Source organism: Mauremys reevesii, linkage group 1, assembly GCF_016161935.1.
Source record: "Mauremys reevesii isolate NIE-2019 linkage group 1, ASM1616193v1, whole genome shotgun sequence".
Classification (NCBI taxonomy): domain Eukaryota; kingdom Metazoa; phylum Chordata; order Testudines; family Geoemydidae; genus Mauremys; species Mauremys reevesii.
The window spans coordinates 335,716,181-335,738,017 of NC_052623.1; the positions used below are offsets into that span (position 1 = coordinate 335,716,181).

General features: G+C 41.5%; 1 protein-coding gene across 1 annotated transcript in view; it reads left to right on the forward strand.

The window, feature by feature from the left end:
- DNAJC2 (DnaJ heat shock protein family (Hsp40) member C2) overlaps window positions 1-21,837 on the forward strand; it is a 23,503-nt gene continuing 1,666 nt past the window's right edge. Inside the window, exons 1-15 of the mRNA XM_039517616.1 lie at window positions 1-281; window positions 1,969-2,159; window positions 3,399-3,474; window positions 5,924-6,022; window positions 8,483-8,624; window positions 10,358-10,438; window positions 11,745-11,810; window positions 15,851-15,942; window positions 16,046-16,167; window positions 17,648-17,797; window positions 18,277-18,365; window positions 18,452-18,521; window positions 19,283-19,467; window positions 19,892-19,992; window positions 20,909-21,016. Coding sequence (XP_039373550.1) covers window positions 224-281; window positions 1,969-2,159; window positions 3,399-3,474; window positions 5,924-6,022; window positions 8,483-8,624; window positions 10,358-10,438; window positions 11,745-11,810; window positions 15,851-15,942; window positions 16,046-16,167; window positions 17,648-17,797; window positions 18,277-18,365; window positions 18,452-18,521; window positions 19,283-19,467; window positions 19,892-19,992; window positions 20,909-21,016 — 1,630 coding nt within the window. The 5' untranslated portion in view covers window positions 1-223. The remainder of the gene's footprint in view (window positions 282-1,968; window positions 2,160-3,398; window positions 3,475-5,923; window positions 6,023-8,482; window positions 8,625-10,357; window positions 10,439-11,744; window positions 11,811-15,850; window positions 15,943-16,045; window positions 16,168-17,647; window positions 17,798-18,276; window positions 18,366-18,451; window positions 18,522-19,282; window positions 19,468-19,891; window positions 19,993-20,908; window positions 21,017-21,837) is intronic.

The window sequence follows — 21,837 nt, forward strand, 5'->3', positions numbered from 1 at the left end:
CGGCTGCGCGAGCTGCAGCGCAGGAACGTCGCCAAGCGGGGCCCGTTCGGCTCCGGGGCTGGGTCCCGGGGGGCCGGTTAGCGCGTGACGCGCGCGGGGACCCGGAAGTGGTTGCCGGGTATCTCTCCATGCGCCGGCTCCTGGCAACTGGCGAGAGGGAGGGAGCGAGCGAGTTCGGAGCCTCCGGCCCGGGCGCAGCGGGGAGCAGCCCCCGGCCGCCACGATGCTGCGGGGGGCAGAGGAAGGGCAGGTCACCGCGGTCACCAGAGCCCTGTCAGCGGGTAGGTGCCTTCCCTGCCCCGCTCCCCCCGGGCACCCCGGGCCACGCGGCTCCGCCCCCGCCACCGCCCCGCGTCATCGTCTGCGTTCCCGGCCCCCTCGGGAGCGCCGGGTCCCGCTGCAGGGGGCTCGGGCCGGGGCGTGGCCGTGCAGCGCCGCCCCGGCTTCCCCTGGCAGCTCCTGGCTCACGCCCCCCGGGTCCGCGCTAACTCACCGAGGGCCCCTGGGCGTGACCGCGCCGCTGCTTGGGTCACGCCCCGCGCCCAGCAGCTGTTCCCAGAGAGCCCAGAGCTCCGCTTGTCCGAGCCAGGTCACCCGGGCCTCCGCGCAACGTGAAATCCTTGGGACAGGACTGCGTCCTTGTACAGCGCCAAGCACAACCCAGCACTCAAATGCCCCTGGGGCCAGCCAGACACATCCCCCCTCCTACAGCCTGCGATATGCTACCACCTACGGCCACCATCCTGAAGACACTTCGGCATGTGCTTAACTTTATTGCCTTTGACGTCATGTAAAGGATTGCAGGGTCCTTAAGGGGCAAGGATGATTTATAGGGTTCCTACAACTGTAACAAACTTGCAGCAAGTGTTGTTGCATAGGTTTCTCCAAATAAAGGTTCCTTTTTTTTGGCAAAGTCCTGTTAGACTGACTGTGTTAGATTTTAAGCAGTGATTGCCCAGCCCACCCCTTTAACAGGAAGCCAGATGCTGCTAAACTTAAATATGTGCTCTCAGTGCCAAACCATTGGTATTTTTAGGGAGTTAATGAATAAGTACTGAAGTACTGTACATAGAACGTCTAATACAGTATTTCGAGATAGACAAAAGCAGGTATTTAAGCTGGTAGTTTAATTTGGGCATGCTGCTCAGTAAGCAACCCTTCCATTTCTCATAGCTGTTGCATAGGGGCAACAGTGTAGGAACTTTTATGGGGTGAGGAATGCTTTTGTTTGCTTGCTGCAAGCAGTTACACATGTTTAACTTTACTCCTGCAAATAATACCATTGAAATCCAAAATTAAGCACATGCTTACGTGTTTTCTGAATCAGATCCTTTTTCTGTTTAATTCGGAGCAATTTAATATCTAAAAGAAAGAAGAGGATTCAAAAGTCACTGTTATATAGTTGAGCTTAAAATGCAGGTTTTGCAAATCTATGTTATATAAATAGAAAAGCATTTAGCTCATGAAGTACCCTATTTTATTTGGTTTTGTTGTATTTGAACATTACCCTTTAGTGGTTTTAATGCAAAGATTGCATTATTATGCCAGTGAGTGAAATTAACCAATCTGATTTCATTGTCACAAGGGAGTGATGTGTAAAGAGTTAACATAAATGATAAGAGTTAATCTTAACTTCAATATTTTACTGCTAGCAACCTCCCCTTTCCTCCCATGTTCATGACAAAGGAAATAATGTTATTTAAAAATAAGATTTAACTTGGCATGTCCTTCTAATTTGATGACATTTCAGCATTTGAAAATACAGTAACGCACTTGGCATAAACAAAGTAGTGGACTATTTTGCAAGTTGATACAACCTTTGATACAAGTTTTATTAAATGTGAATTAAAATGTCTCCTGGCTGTGGTATCTGATTAGACATTTGGTGAAATACTTCTGGGTTCAGGATGGAAAGAAAATTCTAAACCAGAAAATGAAGCTAAGTTTCTCTTATACTTTTGTTTACAGCTTCTGTGCTTTGTCAAGTTGAACCTGTGGGAAGATGGTTTGAAGCATTTATTAAGAGGAGAAGCATAAATGTTTCTGCCTCTTTCCAAGAACTGGAGGATGAGAAAGAGCTCTCTGAAGAGTCAGGGGATGAAGAATTGCAGCTTGAGGAATTTCCTATGTTAAAAACACTTGATCCAAAGGACTGGAAGGTATACAACTAACGTGAACATTGAGTTAGTTATTTTGCTAGAAGCATCACAGCAAATATATCTAAATACTTGTTCCTTTTCCTTTCCTCATCTGGATTTTCCAAGTTCTTTAGCCCTATAGCTTCCTTTTTGTATTCCACAGGTAGTCGGGTGACTAAAGACTGGTCTACACTGGGAACCTACATCAGCATAGGTATATCTCCCAGGGGTGTGAACAATCCAAACCACTAAGAGATGTAGCTATGTTGACCTAACCACTGGTTTAGACAGTGCTGGGTTGACAGAAGAATTCTTCCGTTGACCTAGCTATGGCCTCTCAGGGAGGTGGATTACCTGCACTGACAGGAGAACCCCTCCTGTTGGTGTAGGTAGTGACTACATTGAAGTACTACAGCAATGCAAATCCAACAGTTTAAGTGAAGATAGTTTTACAAAGTGTCAGTAACTTTCCTATTGTTAAGTAGACTGTGAGCTGGTCCACAGTACAAAATTAGGTTGGCTTATCTATATGGCTCAAGGCTATAAAAACTTTCACGCCCTGTGCAATGTAAATAAACTGACCTAAGCCCCAGTGTAGACACTCCTAGGTCAACGGAAGACTTCCATCAACCTAGCAACCACTTATCAGAAAGGTGGGTATACTACAGCGACAGAACTGTCTACACTACCATGGCGCAACTATGCTGCTGTAACATTTCTAATGTAGACATACCCTAATAAATGCGCATCAGAAGGAGATCTTAGCCTTGACGCTCCATTTCCTGCTTAACTGGGGGTGCAATTAGTGAACTGATTGGCCTGAGATCCAGTCCTAAACCCACTAAAATCAAGTGACGCTCAGTAAGACAATGTTGTTTTTCTTCTTCTGGGGAATCCAGGCACCTTTTCAACATAACATTTCTTGACAAACTGAGGTACGCATTCATCTGTATTTTGTAAAATCCTATAGCTATATGAATTTGTGTTAAACTGGATGCATTTTTATAACAATAGCTTATTTTGTAACTACTCAATTTGTAGTTTGACATTGTTATAGTCTGGGAGAATTGTTCAAATTGCCTTTTTCTAATCTTTACACACAGAGAGGAGATTGCTGCCTCTCTTTGCTCCTCACAAAAGAAGCTACGTAAAGAAACCTTTCAATTGGTCTGCATATGTGGTCTTGTTTTTAAAGTCCATAAGAGAATTCTACTAGATTACAGGTAGCTATGGTTATTAATGTTTATATTTCTTTATCAGAATCAAGATCACTATGCAGTTCTTGGACTGGGACACATAAGATACAGGGCCGCTCAGAAACAAATCAAAGCAGCCCGTAAGTAACTGCATTTCTTATTAGTGGTGTTAGAACAGAGTATTTTTTATCTTGTGTATACAATTCCATATTGTAAATACAAATATGTACACTTTATGGACCAAGAGTATATTCATTTCACTTAAGAGTGCTCACTATAAAGCTGGATTTGTTTCGCTTACCAACTTTTTCATTCATCTCAGACATCTAAAACCTGCAGGTCTGAAAGTTTAGTGAATTCCAAACACCTCAGACAGAAATCTTCAGACTCTGAGCTTTCTGATCTAGCCTTGCTTTTCAGAGACAACCTTGACAATATAATCCAACCCACTCTTTGTCTTCTTGAGTTTGCAGTCAGCCTAGCTGAGAGAATAGCACTTAAAGAAACAAGATCTGGTCCCCTTCAGCTGAAGGGGGTTGTTACCTTTGAAGCCTATTTATGAGTACCTACATTGTAACATTGGTTAACTGTTTAATTATTGAATGTTATCAGAAAAATTTAGTTACTGCTCTTATTATTCCAGTCTTTTAAATTAATGTCATATAGGAATAAGGTTGTAACTACTGAATTAGCACGTAATCAAAGGTTTTGTTACATATAATTTGATTTTGTGATAATTTAGATTATTGAGAAGTTTGCTTTTCCCTGATTTGAACATAAAAGGGATGTTTACTATGTTGTCAGCAGAAAAAGTACTTGGTTCCTGAGGTCTGGGATAGAGCATGTAGTTAACAACCTTTAAGTTCTCATATGCTAAGCTAATGTTACAGTCTTCTTAATATTACAGTTAATTAAGCAATAAGACAAGGAAGCTCATGCAGTTACACTGCTTAGTGACATGACACAAGTTTATCATAAGGCGTGAAGTGTGATTAATCTGTACAGTTCTGTGTTCTGGGATGTTTTATGGCATTTATACATTTAGAAATTTAAAAAGCAGTATCTGTCATATTCTAAAATTGTAATTAGTGCTTTAAAGTAATACAGTAAAGAGATAACTTTATAGGAGAAATAGTAAAATATTTAGCTGAACAGTATTTAAAACTGTTATGATAACTAGTTAATGACCTTTGTGAAATAAATTGATGGATTTAGGGGTTGATCCTGCAAACACTTATGCATGTGAATAAACTCATTGTCTCCAAAGGGTTAACCCATTGTCTCGTGTGCATTAAGACAGTTTACTCCTGAGTGTAAATGTTTATGTTCCCAATGGTCATGTTCACTTTACGTGAACCACCATCCCAATTAATGCTAATTACCATATTTGTTAACTGTTTTGACAGAAGGGCCAAGGACTAAATAGTCCAAGGAGCCTGCAATACCCTCTCCTCATAGGTGGTCCTATCAATACAGAGTTAGGGCATATTGGAGTGAAAATGAGAGAGCTTTCATTTTTGATTCATCCACTGTTCCTGTTCTGCGAATTTGAGGCTTTAATCTGGTTCCTTTCACAAGCCGTAGATTTATGTCATCATTCCAGTACTGCTTCATATATCTGATAAGGGGGGTAAAATGCATTTCCTGTGCTGGTTCCAGTACAACTTTGAATGCTGCAGAGTTCTACCACTGAAGGGAGGCTGCAGCTAGAACTTGTAGCAGAGGGGTTAAAATAACTAAGTATGGTTTCCTCCTGGAAGTCTCCGCTACAATCCTGTGGTTTTCAGCTTCAGTAAAGATTTCATATGTGAAAGATACAGCTTAGAATTTAGCACTCTCTTGGTTTAGGCCTTGATCCTGAAAAGACTGGCACACATGCTCAACTTCATGCACTGTGAATAAAATTAAGCATATACCTACATCTTTTCAGGATCGCGGCCTTAGTTATTTTCCTTAAAAACTGAATCTGCGATGAAACTCCTATAAAGGGACACTGTTGATATAAAAGTCCAATTCTTTCTAAATTATTTTTACCTACTCTAGTTACAAGTAACACCTAATATTGTAAATTAAAGAATTTTTGTATTTATTTTAGCAGTTTGTTGAATATTTGCATTTGACAGCACTTTGTACAAAGTTTGTTTTATAGTTTTTCCTCTGTAGTCAGTAAGACCCCAGTCCTGCAAGTTACTCCAGGCAGACCCCTGTGCCCCAGCAGAGCTCATTGCAGGTTTAGGGATGCTGTCATTTGGAAGATGCCAGGGGGTTGGAATATTAGAAGTCCCAGAGAAAGTGGTGCTGGTTCCAGTTGATTGGAAAGAGAGGTAAAGATAGTCTGTAGTTATGATTATTTTGTTTCCTGGCATATGGTGGAAACATTTTTTAACTAACACTGGATTCTAATTTTCAGTGATATTATTAAATTCAGGAGGGTCTATTTACTCATTTCGGTTTCCTTCCTGATACTAAAAAAAAAATCTGAATAAAGAAATGCAGATCATGATTATGGTGCTGTTTTGTTTATTTTCCAAATTACAAAGTGAAACATAGGTGGTGTAACGTGTCTAAACTCAACTTATTTGTTGCTAGATAAAGCCATGGTTTTGAAACATCATCCAGACAAGCGAAAAGCTGCAGGAGAGCAGATAGGTGAAGGTGACAATGACTATTTTACCTGTATAACTAAAGGTAAGAGATTTGGAGGAAAATATAACAGTGCTAGTTTAATCTGATAAGCATTTTTACAGTGCTTCAATTCTAGTTCTTACTCTTTGTATAGTTTGATCGATAGCTGTAAAACCAGAAAAAAATTAGTTTACCATTTTATCAAGTTGTTTCAAGAAGTAGACTCAAATTAAAATAGCTTTCCTTCTGTTGGAAACAATTCTAGAATTGCTGGTCTTATTTCACAGCTGACCTGCAGAACATCGGTTTCCCATTTCATGCCAAGTGATAGGAGAGGGCAGTTAAAGTAGATTCTTTATAAGCAGCAAAGAGTCCTGTGGCACCTTATAGACTAACAGACATATTGGAGCATGAGCTTTCGTGGGTGAATACCCACTTTGTCAGATGCATATATAGCAATATATACTAACATGAACCAATAAAAGTAGCTATGTATCTCCTAAAATAAACTGGCATGCTACTATGCCAGGTAATAGACTAATTTGAAGGGGGAGAAGTCACTAGCGGTACTAGGACCTGACTTCTTGTGCAATTGCTCTGCCAGTTGAGCTAAAGAAGCTGATACCCTAGCTCAAGTCAATAGACACTGTTATCTATTATCCATAGTTGGCCAAGCAAAGCAAGGTCTTGTGCTTAACTCAATAGCATTTATCTGTCTATAACATGATAGATAACTTTGGAATACGGCATCTGATCAATTCTAAACTTCCAGGAATGTTCTAGGCATTAATGGGCATAACCTTGTAGAGCTGGTCAGGAATTTTTCAACAAAATGTTTTTAGTCAAAAAATGCCAATTCACTGAAATTAAAACTTTGCATGGGAAAGAATCAGTCCGACAAATTTCTGTACTTGAAAATTTTGAAAAAAGTTTTTAAATGTCATGAACGTCCCATTTTGAAAACAAAAAAAAACTTGTTTTTCTGGTTCAAAATAACTTTCATTTTGAAATATAAGTTAATTACTGTACAGTCTTTTGTTAAATGTCAAAATTCAAATGAAACTTTCAAAATTACCTAACAATGTTTTGATTGACCTCACGTCTTTTTTTTTTTTTGATTGATTGATTGATTGTGAAAATTTATTGAAGTTTTGACTTCTTATCCCAGTTTGAGATGGGGGGAAATTTCTGACATCTCAAATTTTTTTGTGGGATAGGAACATTGTTTCCCACCTAGCTCTATGACCCTACTGATTTTGGTGCAAATTGGAATACCGGAAAAGCCAGATTCAGGGGGAAACTAGAGTCCCAGACTGCCTGGTGCTGCTGTGTGGGGAGATTGTCCGTATCTTGCAGTCTAGTAGAAATAAGAAAGCCTAAGAGGGGGGGGGTTGTAGAGCGGAAGCAGAACCTAAGGGTGTGGGGGGAGCAGGGGCCACAGGGATGGGGCAGTGGCTCTAGGAGAAGCGGGGACCTGTGCAGAAGAGGGGAATGAAGGAGGAAGCAGGGACCTGGAGGTGAGTAGTGGTGATGGGGTGACAAAGCAGGGAGCCAAAGGGAATAGGAGTGGGGGTAGATGGTGATGAGGGAAGCAGGGACATGGAGCAGGAGAGCCGAGCTGATGGGTGTAGAAGCTGGGAGATGGGGAAGGGAGATGAGTGGACAGAGGAAGGGGAGGCGCACAGACTCTGACAGGAGGGAATACAATGCAGGGATGTGGGAAATGGGGGGTACACAGAGACCCAGACAAGGGGGTGGGGAATGAGGGTTAGTGGTATGGGGGGAAGGGGACAAGAGGGGGACACATGGCCCCAGACATAAGGAAGGGGTGGTGCAGTTGCAGGAAATCCCTGAAATGGATGGGGAGGAGAGGTGGCATGTAGAGTGGCTGTGGGGTAGAATGGAGGGATGCGCCAAGCCCCTGTCTACATAACCTGCAAAGTGAATGACCCCCTAGGTGTTAATGGCCATGTTAGAATGCTGCTTAATGCTCCATTTTGAAGTTCCAGTGACACTTGCAGCAGAAGACATAAGTATTTCAGTTGATAGCTCTTGTTATTGCCCCGATCCTGTAATCAGACTTGCACAGACAATTCCTAGGGAAGTCCATGGGACACCACACAGGTACAAGGACCTGTCTACATAGGTGTGATTACAGAATTGAGGCCTAAAGGAGTTTCACCCGAACTCCCAGTGCACTGGACTGAATTTACCATTACACACTTAGTTTAACATAATTTGGTTTGCCATTTATAGCTGTACTTTAAGGGTTAAATTTGTTGGCTGTTTTTTATAAGCTTTTTGCTCCTCTTCAGTGCTTTTGTTACTGACCATTTTCAGGAGTTGACAGCAAATTTCTTGCAGTCACAACAACAAAAATGTTAAAACCACAGAAGTCTAAAATATGGTGGATTTTTATTTTTAAGTGTTTAGAAATTTATCTATAACATTTCCTCCAAGAAGCTCCTGTATCTACATTCATTTCCAACCTGGTGTTTTATGGCCTTTAACTTTTTTCTCCAGCTTATGAAATTTTGTCTGATCCTGTGAAGAGACGAGCATTTAACAGCATAGATCCTACTTTTGATAACTCTGTACCTTCTAAAAGTGAAGCAAAGGAAAATTTCTTTGAAGTTTTTTCACCAATTTTTGAAAGGAATGCCAGGTGAGCTATGTCACAATCATTCCGGCTTCGATTGCATGGGAATCGGCCATTTGCAGTTCCATATGGCATTATGATTATAACTAGTGGGTTCTTTCCCCAAGATTTTAAGTGTGGCTAGGAAACATAATGATTTAGCAAGAGTTTAGTTTAATTATGTCTCAGGGTAACGGCTCCTGTATTCTTCCTCTGTGGTTTCCTTAAGAGCACCAACTTAAGGTTTCCATCTCCCAGCCATCACCTCTTGGGAGGGAGACCCCCATCTCTCTCCCTCTTGACCAGGGTTTTAAGGCTGAACGGCTCCCTGCCTTATACTAATATCCCCAGCAAACCAGTCTGCTTAAAAGCCAGCACCTGTGCTTTCCTTTTCTCCTCTTTCTGAGTGCTATGAACAGTGTATTGCCAGCAGTTACAAGATACCATAGAGCTCTTTCTAAGTAAGCACATTTATTGTTATGGTAAAAGCATTACAGAGAAAGTATATAAAAAACAATAAACAGATTTAAATACAGACTAAACAAAGCAAGAGTCACCCATCAGTCTTATGGGGCCCTCATAGGCCAAAGTCTTTCCAACACTTCCACAAAGGTTGGGGCCCCTTTTGGGTATAAGGTATTGTCTGTTTAGATAAGAAAGAAGGCCCTGAGTCAGTGTAAACCCAGCCTTTTTCTATCAAAAGTCCTTTCTTTGTCTGTTGGTATCTGAAAAACTCAATTTGAACCAGTATATGCAATCCTCCCAGGGGGGTTGTATCTCTCTTGAAGTGTTTACAACCTGAATTATTTTCCTTAATCATCCCCCACTGTTTTTGGTTCCTGGAGGAGTTGTGGTAAGCCTCCCTCCTGAAATTGCATATAATCCCTGGCCCATAATAATACATAAATTTAATACACTGTGGTCCCCAAATATATTGCATGAGATTGCAATTAGGGCTGTCGATTAATTGCAGTTAACTCATGTGATTAACTCAAAAAATTAATTGCAATTAAAAAAATTAATTGTAATTAGTTGCACTGTTAAACAGAATACCAATTGAAATTTATTAAATATTTTTTGATGTTTTTCTACATTTTCAAATATATCCATTTCAATTACAACACAGAATACAAAGTATGCAGTGCTCACTTTATTTTTTATTACAAATATTTGCACTATAAAATTGATAAACAAATGAAATAGTTTTTTTCAATTCACCTCATACAAGTACTGTAGTGCAATCTCTTTATTATGAAAGTGCAACTTACAAATGTAGGGTTTTTTTGTTACATAACTCCACCCAAAAACAGAACAATGTAAAACTTCAGAGCCTACAAGTCCACTCAGTCCTACTTCTTGTTCAGCCAACCGCTAAGAGAAACAAGTCTGTTTACATTTACAGGAGATAATGCTGTCCACTTCTTAATTACAATGTCACCTGAAAGTGAGAGAGGGCGTTCGCATGGCACTGTTGTAGCTGGTGTCGCACCTCCGCATTCTCTCAGAAGAGTGACATGCTTCCCTTTTGCCCAGAATTTCAGCATAGCTGCTGATTTCCTTTGTTGGCTTATTAATCAGTTGCTTCTCTCTGCAAGGTTGCTGTTGCATTGACACTGTCTCTCTGTAGTCCAAAAAACCCCTGTAACAGGTAACTAGCAAATAGGAACCTAGACTGAGTTTAATTCAATTTTATTTTATTAGACTCAGTTTTATGCCCTTTACAACTTTCATTTTAAACAAGGTTCAATTCATTGTTACAGATGGTCAAATAAGAAAAATGTTCCTAAACTGGGGGACATGAACTCTTCATTTGAAGATGTGGATGCATTTTATTCATTCTGGTAAGTTAATGCTTCAGTTTATAGATAAAATACTATCACTTTAAAAATGTGCTATACTGGATGTTAAGAGGTTTGCGGAGCTGTACATCCTTGGTTGAAGTCTCCTCTGGGCTGGTAGTGGTCTGAAGTGACCCAGTGGCTCTTTGATGCCTTATATGAAACAAATTGGTTTCACTCTAGTTCATAGTTAATATGTCTTCCACATAAAACCACCACACAGTTGGCACCCTTGTTGGCAATCTGACCAGAATAGTCAGGGTTTGAATGAATGTGGTGACAAGGCTACCTTCCCACCCCTAGAAAATCCAGTCTGTGAATTACTACTGGCAACTCCGCCCTGTGCTCTTGGAGGGAGAGCCACTCTGCTTACACACACTGGCTCTGTAATAACAATTTCAAGAAGTAATGCTGAGTCAGGTTTGTAGAAGGGATTAATTAACAGCAATTTGCAACATACACACTGTAACCTAGTTTGAGCTAAAGTTGACTGGCACTTTTTTTTTTTTTAAGTAACAAATTGCAGTACCAGTCAATTTATACACAGTCAACTCTCTTTCCCCTAGCCTGTTCCCCTGATGTGAACATCCAGTGATTTCTTCTTCTGTTCTCTGTTCTAGGTGAAATAAATCTACTACTTCATTTCTAGGTTACTTTCATCTTTACTCTTTGTCAGTTTGTGTATGACAATTCAGCAGGGGAAGGGATGTCTTGTTGCTAAAGCACAGACCTCAGTGTAAGGAGACCTGGCTTCTGTTTCTGGCTTTGCCAAGACTCCCTGTGTGACCTTGAACTCCCGCTCTGTAAAACGGGGATAATGATAATTGTTTGCTTACCAAGTGCTTGAGATCTTTGATTGAAAGACGTAGTAGAGGGACAGAGTAGTTGTTGTTAGTAATGCTACAACTGGTGTTTTCTTCATAAAAGAAAGAGGCCAAAACATTGACGTAAGACTGGGTGGATAGGCAGGTTCTATAAATGGAAGAAGACTTAAGAAAACCACAGATGCTAGTTAACTCAGAGGGTCTCTGGCATCTAAATAAACAGAGGTAAAATACATTTAAACAAATTTAAAAACAATGATTCGCAAATGGACTGACAGCATCTATTTCTATAATATTTACGAATAGCTTTTCTTGAATTTGGCAAGTTGACTGACTGCAACAATGTTGGTCTGATCGCTAACGGTCTAACTGCATACTAAAATCTAACATTAAAAATGCAGACACTTTTAAAATGGCTTTATCTTTTTGTTTTATCAGAAATTGTGTCTCTCACCTGCATTGTTTTAATTTTGCATTTACTATAGGTATAATTTCGATTCTTGGAGAGAGTTTTCTTATTTAGATGAAGAAGAAAAAGAAAAAGCAGAATGGTATGTAAGTAAAACGTCTTTGATAAGGAGCTAACTGATTATTACAGCAAGACTTTTCACCTTGTAGTTAGGCTGTAAATCAGGGGAAGGGAGGGAGGAAGGATAGTCTAGTTATTGGAGTGTGGGACTGTAAGTGAGGAGTTTTGAGTTTTATTCCAGGTTCTGCCACTAACTTGCTGTGTGATCTTGGACAAGTCACACTCTGTGCCTTTATTTCTTCATTGGTAAAATGGGAATAATTCTTGCGTATGTCACAGGTGTGTTTATGAAGTGCTCTGAGATCCTCTGGTGGCAAGACTATACAGGTGCCAAGTGTTTATTTCTTGTACATTTGTGTAACTTCAGGCTATGATCTCAACAGAGCTCAAAAGCAAAATCGCGCCAGGGTGGTACTGGTGATTCAGTAGGTATCACTGTCCTCTCTGAATCAGCACTGATTTGATACTCTCCTCTGAGGATGGAAGTGATACTGTTTGTGTTTAGACAGCAAGTTGCTGGCATCTTGATGCCACTAAAGATCCCATGACACTCAGGAGTAGTGATATTACTGAATTGTCCTGACCAAGTGCCAATTGTTAATTACATTCTACCTACTTTAACCTTCCAGTAGTTGTAATTCGTAGATTCGCAGAATTTAAGGCTAGAAGGGACTCTCAGATCATATAGTTTGATCTCCTGTATATCACAGGCCATTACATTTTACCAACTTACTCTTGTATTGAGCCCAGTAATTTGTGTTTGGCTAAAGCATATCTTCCAGAAAAGCATCCAGTCTTGATGTGAAGGCACTCGCATCATTCTATATGACTGCCCTGCCCTAATCCTTAATAACCATTCCACCAATCTTTTTGTGTCATTCATAAATTTTATCAGCACCGATTTTATATTTGCTTCCTGATCATTGATGAAAATGTTGAATAGTATCTGGCCTAGGGCTAATCCCTGAGGAACCCCACTAGATGCACCCCCATTCGATGATGATTCTTCATTGATTACTAATTTTTGAGATCACTGAGTTAGTCAGTTCTTAATCCATTTAAAGTGTGCTTTAATATTGTTTAGTGCTAATTTTTTAGTCAGATCACTGTACTGTATTAAGTCAGTTGCCTTACAAAAGTCTAAGTATATTACCTTACCTACCTTGTCTCTATTACATTTACACAGTCACCTTTATCAACCAAACTTGTAAGCGTGTCAAAGAATGAAATAGGTTTCAGGTTTCAGAGGGGTAGCCGTGTTAGTCTGTGTCAGCAAAAAAAAAAAAAAGAGGAGTCCTTGTTGCACCTTAGAGACTAACAAATTTATTTGGGCATAAGCTTCTGTGGGCTATAGCCCACTTCATCAGATGTATGGAGTGGAAAATACTGTAGGCAGGTATAAATATACACATGAAAAGATGGGAGTTGCCTTGCCGAGTTGGGGGTCAGTGCTAACGAGGCCAATTCAATCATGGTGGATATGGCCCATTCACAACAGTTGACAAGAAGGTGTGAGTATCAACAGAGGGTGAGGGTGGATGGTGCTTACCTGCGGGGGGCTCCCCGGAAGTGGCAACATGTCTCTCCCTCAGCTCCTAGCTCCGCCCACAGGCACCGCCCCCGCAACTCCCATTGACTGCGGTTCCCGGCCAATGGGAACTGTGGAGTTGGCAGTGTGCGGTGCTAGGAGCTTAGGGAGGGACATGTCACCGCTTCTGAGAAGCCAGGTAGGGAGCCTGCCAGCCCTGCCAACTTCCCCCTGCCCCCCAGCACCAGCTGGAGTCTCAGGCTGCTCCCATCTAGGCACCTGTGGCGCCCCCCAGACCACGCGCGCGCACACACACCCAGCACTCGCGGCACCCCCTGTGCCGTGGTCCCCCCATGAGCATCTGTGGCACACCCAAGATTTAGCCAGGGGTATAGTACAAGTCATGGACAGGTCACGGGCCGTGAATTTTTGTTTACTGCCCATGACCTGTCCATGACTTTTACTAAAAATACCCATGACTAAAACGTAGCCTTAGTGATAAGTAACAGTCAACATAGATTTGTCAAGAGCAAATCATGTCAAACTAACCTAATAGCTTTCTTTGACAGGGTAACAAGCCTTGTGGATGGGGGAAACAGTAGATGTGGTATATCTTGACTTGAGTTTTTGATATTGCCTCACATTACCTTCTCATTAACAAATTAAGGAAAGAGCCTAGATGGAGCTACTATAATTAAGTATTTAGTCATGGGTATTTTTAATAAAAGTTGTGGACAGGTCACGGGCAATAAACAAAAATTCATGGCTGGTGACCTGTCCATGACTTGTACTATAAATACCCCTGACTCAATCTTAGCTGGAGGGGCCGCTGCTCTGGAAGGCCCAGGGGAGAGGTGGCACTGCTGGAGGGACCCTGGGGGGAGCCACTGCTTGGGACTGTCCTCGGAGGGCCACAGCTCTGGGGAGAGGCACCAGGGCCAGCGGCACCGGCTGCCAGGGGCTGCCAAGCTGTGGCTGCTTCCGCTGCCCCTGGGACCGCTGCCCAGGCGGTCCCCAGGGCCAGCCGCATCGGTCGCTGCCCAGGCGGTCCCTGGGGCCAGCCAAGTGGTGGCCGGTGCGGCTGGCCCCAGGGCAGCTCCAGCAGCGGCTGGTGCAGCTGGCTGCGGGGCTGCCTGAGGGGCTGGCTGTGGAGATGCTCCAGCAACGCTGGTGCAACTGTCCCTGGGGCCGCCTGAGCAGCTGGCCCAGGGATCAGCCTCATGGGCCACTGCAGATGTCACAGAGGTTGCAGAAAGACACGGAATCTGTTACAGATACAGAGCCCTAACTATAATGTAGATATATAACTGATTGGAAAACCGTTCCCATAGAGTAATCATCAATGGTTCACAGTCAAGTTGAAAGCATATCGAGTGGGGTCCCACAGGGATCGGTCCTGGTCCTGGTTCTGTTCAGTTGCTTCATAAAAGATTTAGATAATGGCATCGAGTACATGTATATGGTTTGCAGACGATACCAAGCTGGGAGGGGTTGCAAGTGCTGTGGAGGATAGGATTAAAATTAAAAATGATCTGGACAAACTGGAGAAATGGTCTGAAGTAAATAGGATGAAATTCAATAAAGGACAAATGCAAAGTTTAGGAAAGAATGATCAATTGCACATATACAAAATGGAAAATGACTGCCTAGGAAGGAGTACTGTGGAAAGGGATCTGAAGGTATAGTGGATTCACAAGTTAAATATGAGTCAACAGTGTAACATTGTTTAAAAAAACAAACATCATTCTGGGATATATTAGCAGGAGTGTTGTAAGCAATACATGAGAAGTTCCAGATGTATCCAGTTCTAGGTGCCACATTTCAGGAAAGAGATGGACAAATTGGAGAATTTCCAGAAGAGAGCCAAAAAAAAAGAAGAGACTAAAGGTCTAGAAAACATGACCTGTGAGGAAAGAGTGAAAATACAGATTATCTGTATTAGTCTGGAGAAGAGAAGACAGGGGGAACATAATAGTTTTCAAGTACATAAAAGGCCATTACAAGGAGGTGAAAAATGGTTCTCCTTAACCTCTGGTGATAGGACAAGAAGCAATGGACTTAAATTGCAGCAAGGGAGGTTTAGCTTTGACATTAGGAAAAACTTCCTAACTGTCAGGGTGGTTAAGCACTGGAATAAATTGCCTAGGGAGGCTGTAGAATCTCCATCATTGGAGGTTTTTAAGAACAGGTTAGACAAACACCTGTCAGGAATAGACTAGTTAGTCCTACCTTGAATGCAGGGGCCTGGACTGGGTGACCTATTGAGGTCCTTACCAGTCCTTCACTTCTATGAGCCTATGATTACTGAACTGTCTTTTATGTTAGACTGTGTAGTGTGGTTGAGCTGTTGTGCAAGGGTTCAGGGTTTGCACTTGACCTTTGTGGGCCAACAGCTTATGCTCGTAAGTCTGCTTTTACTACAGTTAAAATTTGAAGCATCTGCAAATTGGTTCTTATAATGGAATTCCTGACAGACCATTAACAATGCTGGTGATTGGCAGAGCTGAACTAACACGATGCCTTCCAATTTGTAGTCGAGATGAGAGGAGGTGGATAGAAAAACAGAACAGAGCAGCCAGAGCACTGAGGAAAAAAGAAGAGATGAACAGGATAAGGACATTAGTTGGTAAGTATAAAATCTGCCTTTTTAAGAAGAGGTGTTTGGTAACTAGCAGTGAAAATGTTTACTGTCCCCTTTCATGGACACAATGCTTTGTTTCCTCTGCTAGACAATGCATACAGCTGTGATCCTAGAATAAAGAAATTCAAGGAAGAAGAAAAGGCAAAGAAAGAAGCAGAAAAGAAAGCAAAGGTAGAAGCAAAACGAAAAGAGCAGGAAGCAAAAGAAAGAGTAAGTTTGTAAATTGTTTATATGGGTTGAGAAACTCAGAGAATTAAATGTACCTGATCACCTGCTTCAGCTTCCAGATCTGATTGAGGCCACACACTGAAAATTACACCGAGGCCTGAGGCTTGCTATTTTCAGTCTTGTTCCAGTGCCAAAAAGGCATTGCTATATTCAGGGACCCTTTTAAGAGTGAGATGTGGGCAGAACACAGCCCTGGCAGCCAGGAACTTCTAAAATCAAATCCCTGTTCAGTGCAGACTTCCTTTACTGCCTCAAGCAAGTCCGGTTAACATTTGTGGCTTAGTTGCCCCATCTGTAAATTGAAGTGATTTTTTACTTTATGGGAGTGCTCTATGGACTGATTGGTTATTATCTGTAAAGCCCTCTGAAGATGAGCAGTAGCATGCACTTGCTAATTCTAGCAATCTGAGATAGCTGCTACTAAAATCTTACTGTGATTGAAGAGGTTGGGAAGTAAAAGATGCTAATCCAAATGGTTTGATTTAAAAAATCATATTTTGCAGTGCGCCAGCAATAGCACTTCAGAAGAGCAGCACAAATGCTTACAGAACCATTAGATTTTTCTAAGGACTGGTCCTGGAGCAGGAATAAGATTTCTTCTAAAATGTAAATCTGCAGTTGTTCATGTCCACACTACCCTCCTTGGGTCAGTGGTGCAGATCCCCACCAGGAACGCCTCCACCAACCTAATAAGGGCAGTGTGTGGAGCTGAGAGTCCGGTTTCTCAGCTCCCTCCTGGGAGCCTGGTTGCCCCACAGGCTCCCAATGGGCTCCCCCCTCCTCTGCTCCCCATTCCCCGCCAGGAGTTGGGGAAGACACCCAAGGCTTCTCGCCCCCGGGAAGCAGGGTCCAGCTGCCTAGGTTCTCCTTCCCCCTCTCCCCCCCTCCTCCCCCCGCCCCCCCCCCCCGCAGGAGCCTTGTCATTTTCACTGCTCACCCAGAAGCCCTGGCTCCCAGTGAGGGGGGAGCCACCAGGGCTTCTCAAGCTGCCCGGCTCTCCAGAGGAGCAGGGGGCAGCTGGGTTCTAGCTGCCCAGCTTTCTTGTCAATTTCACAGCACCTATCATGAAATTGACAAGACTGCCAGTGGTGGATGTAAGAGACACTGTGTCTACACAGACAATGCATCGCCCTAACTACACCAACATAGGTCTTATGTGGGTGGAAGGCTGTAGTGTAGACACTGACATAATTAGGTCAACATAAGCTGCCTTATGTTGGCTTAACTATGTACTGTAGATCAGCCCTTAGAAACTGGGTATCTTCAGTGCTAGTGAGGTGTTTGTTAATTAATGCTAGGCAGCGTGTGCGTATGTGCTTGCACATTCACCTTTTATTTATTTCTTAAAGGGTCAATCTTCCAAGCGTTTAAGTATTGATAGTTTTATTCACCTTGTTAAAGTAGCACATCTTGTGCATCTGACACGAGAAGATCTACTACATTTTTTTCCCTTTGATTGCAGCAAAGACAAGCAGAATTAGAAGCAGCACGGTTGGCTAAGGAGAAGGAAGAGGAAGAAGTTCGACAACAAGCACTGCTGGCAAAAAAAGAAAAAGATATACAGAAAAAAGCAATTAAGAAGGAAAGGCAAAAATTGAGAACAACGTGCAAGGTATAGATGTCATTATAGCTGAATATAAACCGTATTAATGAACTTATCACACCTGGTTAGACCAGAACTTTTCCTTTTGTGCCAAATCACTCATGTATGTTTATCCTTATAAATGGAGGTGGACGGTGGAAATTGTGTCCATAGGTAAAAGTGTTTTTTCTCCACGTGTCAGAAACACTTGTATTGTTGTTTACAAGTAAATGTCATTATAGATTTATTTAATACAGAATCACAACATGAAGAGATGTTTTGGTCTGTAAAGGCAAACCACTGTAGCTTTATGAAGACTATCAACTAAAAAGCAAAATATAAAAGCACACAGCCATAGTCCAATTTCAGTTATATGAAAAACATCCAATTTATTTTAAGCCTATTCAGCCCCAGTTACAGTAATACTGGAGGAATGGGTGTGTTTTGAGATGCTCTTTGAATTTCATTGTCCTAGATCTTCAATGGAAAACATGTATTTCTGCTTTCAGAACTGGAATTACTTTTCTGATAATGAGGCAGAGTGTGTTAAAATGATGGAAGAGGTGGAAAAGCTTTGTGATCGTCTTGAACTAGCAAGGTACGTTTTCCTGACCCTCTTTACTCTATTTTTTGATATCTATCTTTCTACTAGATCTCCAATATAACTTAACAATTTATTTTTAGTCTGCAATGCTTGAATGAAGCACTTACATCCACGACAAGGGAAGGAGGAAAGGCTGCTGTAGAAAAACAGGTAATTATACATGGTGTCAAATCAATGTAATGAAAATATTTAGATTAACTAAGCTTTCCTGACTCTCTGACAACATCTAAACAAGTTGGCTATTAACTTAAGATATGCATCTGAGACTGGGTTCTTTACATGGTAAGAATGGCCACCAAGACCTGTTTCATAACACAAAGAAACGAGACTTTGCCGCTACTTCCACAATAAATAGCATAGTTCAGGATTAGTCTAATGCACTGGTGCCAGCAGAGTAAGAGTTTATGCATTTTAGATTAGTACCTAATCATCACAGTCAGTAACTGGTGTAATATCCCATAAAAGTTTAGGAAATTCATATTCCTCAGCAATAGTGAATTACTCTGGGAAAAATGGCCCAATCTTTGCTTATCTTCATTATGCAAACAAAATCTAGCCTCTGTGCCAATGACCAAGAGTCAGCAGTCAGTCTAGACTTCCCTACAATATTGTTGCTCAAATATTGGAAAAGTGTCTAGTTTAATTTCATGAGTTTGCACTCATTATGCATCAGTTTTTTTCGCGTGCCCATGAGTATGTCTACACATAGCTATATCTATGTCATCTGTTGGAGAAACAATGGTGGAACAGGTAGACTCTCTTTCCACAAGTGTGATGTATAAGAATAAGAAAACCAGGGAAGGTTGAAGGCTTGAAGCAATTCCAGTAGCTGAAAATGTAGAAGGGACTTTCATTTTGGATTTGTGGAAGAAAATGTTAAAATTAATTGATGCACATTTTTATTCACCTAGATAGAAGAAATAAATGAACAGATCAAGCGAGAAAGAGAAGAAGCAGAGGCTCGTTTGCGCCAAGCAACGAAGAGTTCAGAGAGATCAACAACCGGTGGCGGAGGTGGAAGTAAAAACTGGTCAGAAGATGACTTACAGTTATTGATTAAAGCTGTGAACCTCTTCCCTGCTGGGACTAACTCAAGGTACTTTTTCATGTTTTAAATGTAAAAGACAATTTAAAAAAAAACCAAACCCATTTTCCAACTGGTGGCATTCCTCGTGAGATTTCAGAGCATCTGAAACAGTATTTTGCTGTAGAGCCCCTACAATGTCCCTCCATGTACACTTTAGAGAATCCCTTCATTTTAACTCAGTGCAGTGCAGGGCAGAGACCTTAGTAAGAGGCCAACCCAACCTCAATGCAATTTAATAGAAAAGTTCTGCACTCCATTTACTGAGGACGTAAAGTAGCATATTTAGTTTCCAAAGAACTGAGAGTGCTAAGGATTATATATATGCTATTGCAAGCATGGAACTCACTATAATTAGCTAAGAAATTAAACATCTCTCTCACTGCTATTCTACCGTATGCTATTTTGCATTGTTTGTTTTCCATTCTTGGTATAGGTGGGAAGTTATTGCCAATTATATGAACTTGCATTCTACTACTGGAATAAAACGAACAGCAAAAGATGTCATCAATAAAGCAAAGAGCCTCCAGAAACTTGGTATCTTTATTATCTTTGTAAGATGGTCTGCGTGCTTCTATATTATTTATGTAATAAGTTATTTTTCTTTAAATGCAAAACAAAACATTCATGGAAACCGTTTCTATCTTCATTGAGTGAAAGCAGATGCCATTATTAGCACAACCACTTGCTTTAGCTCATTCTGAGTGGAAATCATCTTTGTCAAGATGAATTTTTAGATCAGTGCTGCTGTGATGAAGAGATTTTACCATGAAATACAAACAGGCCTTGTGCAACGGCTAAAGCACCATGCTGTGTCGTTGAGATGCAGTTCAGTTTAAGACTGAACCATCACATTGCTATCCGTATTAATCATTACTGAAAATAAAAACTCGAAGAACACCGAAGAGACATTCCTTTCTTCCTGCTCAGTATTCCACTAGAGACAGTGCATTATTTAAAGGAGTTTCTCAGTCACTTTGTACCAAGCTACTTGCTGAGACAAAAAAGAGACTTAAAATGGCAGACGATATCCTGAGTACCTGCTGATAGAGCTAGTTATCCACACTAACGCTTAACAGATTTAGAGCCTCATCCTGTAGTCATCACTCCTGGGAACAATCCCAATTGGCTACAGTGGGACTAAGCATGTGATTAGGGCTGCAGGATCAGACTCCAGGTGCCCTGGAAAACAGCTTTTATGGTACAGTGTAAACATTAGAATAAGATTGAAGCTGTTGGATGTGTCACTTTTGGATTAATATCTCACCTGGTTTTCATCTAACAACCCTTATTGCTAACCTTTGAAATGAAACATTACATTAATCTTCAAATGATCTGAATGCTAGCTTTAGGCTAATCTGTTAGATGATGTGTTAGGCATTATGTATGGCTTTTTAAACTTCCCATTGTGGTCTCTGGTCTTGTCAACTAAATGAATCTGTATTGTCCTCAGACCCTCATCAAAAGGACGACATAAACAAGAAAGCTTTTGATAAGTTTAAAAAAGAGCACGGAGTGGTACCTCAGACAGAGAGTGCTGCACCTTCAGAGCGATTTGAAGGTAAGGCTGTAAGAGAACTATTTTCAGCCCTTCACAAACAATTCTATGCCTGTAGTTATGCTTGATAAAAGATAGTGGCCCAGATTCCTCTTTGGATGTCTGCAGGTACAATAAGAACCTTACTTCAGTGAGTGCAGAATATGGCCAAAGAATGTGTTGGCCCAGGACACTTATCCATTTGTGCCAGCTGTCAGATTTAATGCAGTTTTGTGGGGCGGGGGGAGGGCTCTCTTGTCTCTCCTAAAGCTCCTTCTCATTTCCCCAGAAGCAACCTGGGCCACTAGAGCCACGCTGTCAGGAACTGTGGGGTTCAGGAGATCCACTATAGGGGCAAAGACGGTATGGGCTCTCTCCCCAGATGAGCTTGGCTTTGCATAGAATACCAAGATCTGTCCTGGACACTTCCATACCTAAGGGGCTTTCCTAGGGCTAGGTCTACACTAGTGTGGGGAGTTGACTTAAGATACGCAACTTCAGCTACACGTCGACCCCGCTTCCGCCTCTTGCCGCAGTGGAGTTCCGGAGTCAATGGCAGAGCGATCGATTTTATTGTGTCTACACTAGCTGCGATAAATTGATTCCTAATAGATCGACCACCATGCTCTAGGAGTAGATGATCACTTCCTTACTGAAATGCAAAGGGAAGCAGCTATAGGCTTCTTAAGTGGTTTAGAAAGCATAAGTTTCCTAGGAATATCAATTTCTTAGCAGCATTCTCGCTAGCTCATCCCATGGCAGGGGCAAAGTTTTATATAATTAGGGGACTTCTGGCTAAACATCTAATATTTCAATCACTAGTCTCATTTATCAATGGCTTTTTA